Genomic DNA, 7,417 nt, shown 5'->3' with positions numbered 1-7,417 from the left:
ACTCTTTGTAACCCCATGGGCTGTAGCCCACCAGGCTCTTCTGTCCATGGGATTTCCCAGGCAAGAAAACTGGAGTGGATTGCCATTTCTTTCCCAGGGGATCTTCCTGACCCAGGGATGAGAGCAGCATCTCCTGTGTCTCCTGCATTGCAGGTGGATTCTTTACTACTGAGCCACCGGGGAAACCATTCACCTTACATCATTTGATGAAAAATGCAAGGTACAAAACAACATGAATGATAAGCCAGACACAAATTTCACATACAAATATGATCATATTTGTATGAAACGTCCAAAACAGGGCAATTTTTGTAGACAGGAAGCAGACTGGTGGTTGCCAGGCAGCAGGGACACAGAGGGGAGTGGGGAGCAGCTGCTTAAAGGGTTTGGGGTTTCCGTTTGGGGTGATGGAAATACCTTGGAAGTAGAAAAAAGTGGTGGTTGTGCAACATTGCAAATGCACTAAATGCCACCAAATGGTTCCGTCTTATTTATGTGAGTGAACATACTATGTGACTTTATAGTATGTGAACTTCATCTCAATAAAAAAAATTTAAACAACATGAGCAAAATACCATTAAAAAAACAATGTACGCTGAGTATAAGCACTTCATGAAAAAGTCTAGGTACACACACATATACCAAGATGTCAACAGAGCTTGTGTTCTGGAGAATTTAGACCATTTTTACTTATTCGTGACTTTTTGTATTGTCTGAATGTCTTGCACAGTCAACATCATCGTTTTTATAATTGGGGGAAAAACACTGAAACCATCTCCATTTAAGGAGAAAGAATCCAGTCCCCAGAGCTGCCCCAGTTTACCACATCCCTCCCTCCACACGCCCCCGGCCCCCACCCCACACACACTGATCCCCAGCGAGAGCGTTACCCTTCTTTGGAATGTTCCAGAGACTTAATGGCCTGACCAAAAAAAACGCATCCCAGGATGGACTGGTTTGCTGGGTGCAGGAAGAAAGCCAATTTTCCTCCAAGCTTTACCCGCTCTTCCTCTGGAATTCGGACGTCAAAGATCTAAAAATACGTCTCTCCCTGGAACGGCGGGATAAGAGTTCAGTGTGCGCTGATTGCCACTTCCTGACACCGGGTTCAGGGAGCAGAGTCTGGTGAGAGGCTCACGGGACTTCCTCTGGGAGGGGCTCGGAAACCCGGATCTCACCCCAGGACAAGCCATCTCAGGGCACGTCCAGAGCAGGGCCGCAAACTCGGCCAACTCCTCTAGCTGGCGCGTTCACTGAGCCCTGCTGGGTACCTGAGAGCCTTCTAGAACTTCCCACCCCTTCTCTTCTGCTCTAGAAATGTAATTTTTAATGTAATCCATTCATTTCATGGTAAATTCATAGTTCTCAGGCCTATTATGTGCCAGGCACTGGCTGCATGCCAGGAGAGCTAACCTGAGCACTGGCCCTGCCTTCACATGGCTCAGCTCCGGGCTGAGCGACGGACACCAACCAAACATAAACAGAGGAAGCAAACAAGTTGCCTTCCTTTTGATTATCTGTGCAAGTAAGTAATGAGAAATGAAACAAAGCCAAAATAAAAAAAAAAGTCATGCAGATGATAGATGATATGGGAGCTAAATGCTATGAAGGAGAAGTGAGGAAATTAAGAAAACCTGTAAGGGCGACCCAAACAGGGCGCTCCGGGCCCAGGGAAGGGTCCTCTGAGGAGGAGCCACGGAACCAAGACAAACCTGGCCAAGAGGCCTTCACAGAGTCCCTGAGAGGTGCCTTAGGTATGTGACGGCTTTTGTTTGTTTTTTCGCCCCGTTGCACAGCCTCCAAGATTTAAGTTCCTCAACCAGTGAAAGTGCCAAGTCCTAACCACTGGACTGCCAGGGAACCCCTCAGGTTCCCATTCTTTTTTTTAAATTATCATGGCAAGATGACCACAACATAAAATTTGCCACTTTCACCATTTTTAAATGCACAATTCTGGAGCACTGACTAAATTCACAATACTGTACAACCACTTACCTCTATATTTCTAAAACGTTTACATCATTCCCAAACAGAAATTCTTTTTTTAATGGAAGTATAGTTGACTTATACTTAACTATATTTATAAGTATAGTTAACTTATAACTATGTTAGTTTCTGAAAAAATTCTGTTCTCAGTAAGCAGTCCTTCCTAATCCCCACCCCAGCCCCTGGCTACCTCTAACCTACTTTCTGTCCCTATGAATTTTCTGGACATTTCGTAAATATCAATAGGTCACAGGCTATGTGGCATTTTCTGACTGGCATCTTTTTTTGATCTGGACTGTTTTTAAAGTCTTCATTGAAATTGTTACAATATTTTTTCTGTTTTATCTTTTGGTTTTTTGGCCATGAGGCATGTGAGATCTTAGCTCCCCAACCAGGGATGGAACCCATACCCCCTTGTGTGGGAAGGCGAAGTCCTAACCACTGGACCCCCAGGGCAGTCCCCTGACTGGCACCTTTCACTGAGCATGAGGTTTCCAGGGTTCATCCATGCTGGAGCACATCCCGGTACGCCATTCTTTTTTATGGCTGAATAATGTTTCACTGGGCGGATGACCCCATTTTGTTGATCCCTTCTGACCTTGTGGACATCTGGGCTGTTTCTGCTTTGGTTACCGTGACTAGAGCCGTATGTCCATTTCCAGCTGCCCCGGATGGGAGCTTAGGAGACTAAACAGACCTACAGCCACAGGGACACATAGAGATCATCAGGCCACCAGGCTGCCACGGCGGCTACAGTGAGCCCCATCTGGGGGATCTATCTGCTCAGAGGATCCTGAGATAGAACGCAGGGTGAACGCCTGGCCTGACACGTAGGAAGGATTGTTCTTATGACTTTCATCAAATGCAAGGAAAGCAAAGCTCAAAACACCAGCTCTAGAGAACAGACCCTGAGCTCCCCAGAAAGGCTCTTGGGCTATTGATAAACATTCCACTTCCTGGCCTATTCCGCCTTATCTAGCCTCGTAAATATCTGGCTCTGTCTTTGTTTTATTTTTATTAATGCATAGAGAGCGGTATTCCCCTGCCAGGCCCTGAGTTGGAGGCGCTTGTGGTCTTTCCTCTGGACGTCTCCCAGGCTGCAGGCAAGGCAACGGAGGCTCACAAATGACAAGCCGCCTTCTCCTTATGAGCCTCCCGAAAAGGCCTCCCCGTCTTCCTCTCTGGCACTGTGTCTAGAGCAGGAAAATGCATACAGCGTCCAGGAAATTCCCCGGACCCCCTCTGCCCACTTTGCCAAGGGGCGGGGCTTCAGGAAGGGGAGGAGCCAGGATGGAGGATGCTGGCAGCCACACTGGTCCAGGTTTAACACCCAGCTCTCCACATGCAGTCTGTGCCAGTTTCCATGGTGTAAATACTCCCACCGGGGCTGATTTCAAGCCACCAGTGTGAGACTGCTGAGTAAGGAGTGGAGAAGAGATGTGTAAAAGCTCCTGATGGATAGTATTTCTACCTCATAGGTGCTACAGACATGAATACTCTTGAGAGCAGGGAGCATGGTTAAGATGTAGCAAGATAATTAGGAAGTAATATGCTTCTGATAAGGAGGACTTCCTCTCTTTTTCATGTAAATTACTAAGTTTATATGACTTAATTTTTAGTAAGGGCTCTGTTTAACTCTGGAGTGGGTACAAGCGGGCTTCACATAAACCTGGAGGCCCACCTCCCCTTGCCCTGACCTGTCCCGGAAGCCACAGCTGAAGAGCTGACTCAGCTTAGGTGGGGCAGTGGGGGCCACGTGGGAAGTCTGGCCCCTGAATATGCAGGGGCTGCTTCCTACACTCCTAAATTCCCTGCTGGACATTTGCATGGAAATTAGAATCAGAACTGAAAGGGTTCTGGAGGTCATCTGATTCTCTGCCTTCCATTTCCCAAGTGGAAATGAGGCCCAGAGAGGGGCAGCGAGCAGCCCAAGGTTGCTCAGCTCATTAGAGATGTCACTGAGATAAATTCCTGGGCCCTGCTGTCTCCCTAACCCATTGAGTCACCAGTCAACAGCCTATGTTTCCCCAGGGGCTCTCTGCAAGGTACATTCTTGGCACAAATCTCTCCTGTGTCCTGGAGCTGGGGAGGGAAGCAGATATCTGTTGATAACAGGGGAGAGTTTCAACCAAGTGAGTACACACTCAAAGCACCTATGTTCTGACAAACAGTGGCTAAGTAATTTGGTTCCCGAAGCCCACCCAGGCATGTGTTTTTAGAGACTTCCCCCACCCCAGTGCACACTGCCCCCAATCTTCCCAGCCTCCTCATTCCTCCTAGTGAGATGTCATGACATTGGCTTCTGTGATGCTCTGGGTCAGGTGGAAATGAGACCAGGTGATGTATCAGAAATTTCTCTGCGGTCCTAGAACCATAGAACTAGATACTTTGTGGCCTAAATTGGCCTACTGGGCCAGTGAAGAGCACAGGAGAGCCCAATCTGACAAGAGTTGACTCTCCTCCCTCCAAACACTTACCATCATTTCATGTACTACTACGCTTTTCTACACCCACATGGCCTCCTGCCTGACCTGTAAAAGTGTAAGCTCTGGAGGCTGAGATTAGCCTCAGTACAGCTTCATACATCGTACCATGCCTGGCATCATTAAACATTCCCTTTACCTTCTTCTCCGCCTGGAAAACTCCTATTCATCCTTCAAAGCCCTGGGTTGAATATCCCCAACACTGGAAAACCTTCCCTGACTCTCCTGGCACAGAGCTGTACATATTCTTCTGGGCTTCCTCTGCATTTGCCCATGATTCACCCACAAGAATGTATGGGATGCCTTCTTCACAGCAGGCACCTGGCAGGGCACCAGGAACACTGCACTGAGGGAGGCAGACTCAGGCCCTACTGTGAAGAGCCTACACCCCCTCCAGGGAGCCAAACAGCACCCAATTTCATAATTATTTGAGCAAAAGTCATCAAGTCACATGGACCACTCAGTATGTGCTGTCTTTGATGGTTATGGAGTCATTCAGTCTTCACCCTTAGGCTGAGAGTGTTATGCCTCTGTGCTCCCTTTTGGGGCGGGGAACCTAAAATGACATACTCCCCCCAGCAGACACAGGACATCAGAGATCCTGTGGGTGTGGTCTCAGACCACCACAGTAAAGCCAATCCCGTGAATGTTTTGGTTTCCCAGCACACCTACAAGTTACATTTACATTATGCCACAGCATATTAAGCGTGTAACAGCATTACATCTAAAAAATACGCAATGTACACACCTTAATCACAAAAATACCCTATTGCTGAGAAATGCTAACTGTCCTCTGAGCCTTCAGTGAGTCGCAATCTTTTCACAATAGTCACATCAAAGATCACTGATCACAGATCAATATAACAAACAGAATAAAAATACAGTGGGAAATAGCGGGAGAATTACCAACGTGGGATACAAGACACAGAGCCACAAATGCTGTCGGAACAATGATGCCGGTATACCCACAGACCTCCACAGGAAAATCTGATGTGCTTGGATACATTTCCCTTTCGCTTCTCATTCATTCTCTGCAACCCCAGGCCTGTGGGGGTAACACAGTTCCCCAAGGCTTGCAGATATAAGTTGGCATCCTCACAGCCTAGAGCAACCGGGGTAAACAGTGGCCATCTAACTGCCTATTTGTTTAAACAAACTGAAAGGAATGCACAGGTACTTTCTCAGATGAGATCACTGGTGCTCAGAGATGTCAAACAACTTACCTGAAGTCACACAGACTGTGAGCAAGAGGACAGATCCAAACTCAGGGCTGCAAGGCCCATGCTTCTCACCTCTGGTCATGGTGTGCCATCCCTCTATGGCTGTCACATGTTACCCAGCTGCTTACCCCATTCAATGAGGCCACCCTTAAGGGCAGGAGCTGCCTGCTGTCTCTGTGTTGTTCCCACAGGACCACACACGGAGCCTGGCCCAGAGCAGTTTCCACCAAGTGTTTACTGAGTGAGTCAGGAAGCACACGGAAACATAATTGCATCCTATCGACATTTGGTTATTGATTGCTGAGAAACAACACTTAGTTTTAAGTCCTTGGATTCTTAAATTAGGTGCTGTTTATCAGGAGAAGAAAGTAACTTTGGTTAGGGAAAGCCCATCGCTGTCCCCCCACCCCCACCCCCGTGTGTTTTTAGGGGCCCCTGGCTTCTCTATTTCCAGGCACAGAGCCTTTTGAGGGCTGTGAGGTCCGTCTGCCTGCCCACCCGACTTTGGCACAATTCAGATAAAGACGCCTGCCCTGGCCTGCCTGCGTGTGGGGGGCAAGAACTGCCCATCTCCCGCCGGCCCCCAGCCCCCCCTCACCTGGGCACTTACACGGGACCTCTCCGCCAGCCTCGAGGGCAATGCCCGCTTCCAGAGGTTCTTGGTGGAAGCGGCTTCAAGGAGCAGCAGAAGCAGGAAGCACAGAGTCCAGCTGACCTTTCTCCGGCCGCTGCCCATCCTGCAGCTGGTTTGAGGTGTTTCTTCCCCGGATGGTCAGAGGAGAGGGGTGCTCCGGCCGGTGGGTCCTAGAAGGGGGAGCAGAAGTGTGCTCGGGCTGCTGGAGAGTTTCTCAGCTTCACTCGGCCGGGTCCTTGGGATCATGTGTCTGCGCCCAGCCCAGGCCCCCACCCCCATCCCCTGGTGGGGGCCGCCCGCCGGGTTATTTTTAGCTTGCCCTATTCCATCTGGCCCCAGAGACTCCCCGCCAGACCTCTGCAGCCGAGGCGGCTCAGAAGGCAGCGGCAGCAGACGGGGGCATCACGCTGCTTGGAGACGTGGCTGGGAGTGGCCCTGTCACACGGGGATAATGAGCACTTCCTTGCAAGCTGGGCAGTCCCCTCCCCAGGAGAGCTGCTGGCTTTGGGGGCTGGCTGGGGCCGGGCGGGGGTGGGCACCCAGGGGATGGTTTGGGGGCTTCCGGCTGCTACTCTGTCCAAATTCGAAGCTGGTCTGACAAACTCTTCTGCCCACAAAACTTCCTCGCAAGACTTGTTGCTGAACGGGGCCAGCGGAGCACATGGCTGAAGAGTGCCCTTGAACCCTGGAAACCTCCTCTCCAATATGGGCGTGTAGACTGCTACTCACATGTCATGGGTCTCTTGGGAGAGTTCTTTCTTTTTTTTTAATTTATTTTTATTAGTTGGAGGCTAATTGCTTTACAATATTGTAGTGGTTTTTGTCATACATTGTGCAAGTAAAGCACTTCAGGGACATCCTAACAGTGTTATAAATGTCAGCTTGCATGTGTTTTATACACAACTCCATATTTCATAAACTTTGTACTCTTATCGCCTGTTCTCAGCAACCCCAAGACAGGCATCGCTGTGACGTCCATTTTACAGATGGAGCAATAGAGGTATGATGCTTGCCTGAAGTCAGGCAATGGTGGCACAGCTGGGGCTCCACGGCTGCCCTGTCTGATGACCGTGATGCCACCAGGGGCAGCTCTG

At 49.4% G+C, this 7,417-nt stretch overlaps 1 protein-coding gene across 5 annotated transcripts in view; it reads right to left on the bottom strand.

Annotated features, from left to right (window-relative positions):
- WFDC1 (WAP four-disulfide core domain 1) overlaps positions 1 to 6,834 on the bottom strand; it is a 31,063-nt gene extending 24,229 nt beyond the window's left edge. For 2 of the 5 annotated variants that reach the window (XR_006340450.1, XM_043898178.1), the window contains exon 1: positions 6,288 to 6,633. Coding sequence is in view for 4 of the 5 variants with exons in the window: in XM_043898178.1 (XP_043754113.1) it covers positions 6,288 to 6,425 (138 nt within the window). In the remaining variant the exon portion in view is untranslated. The other 3 variants (XM_043898179.1, XM_043898180.1, XM_043898181.1) reach the window with 3 other exon arrangements.
- Positions 6,835 to 7,417: the final 583 nt, after the last annotated feature.

This window comes from Cervus elaphus, chromosome 4, assembly GCF_910594005.1.
Source record: "Cervus elaphus chromosome 4, mCerEla1.1, whole genome shotgun sequence".
Lineage (NCBI taxonomy): Eukaryota > Metazoa > Chordata > Mammalia > Artiodactyla > Cervidae > Cervus > Cervus elaphus.
This window is presented reverse-complemented; position numbering and strand designations above follow the sequence as displayed.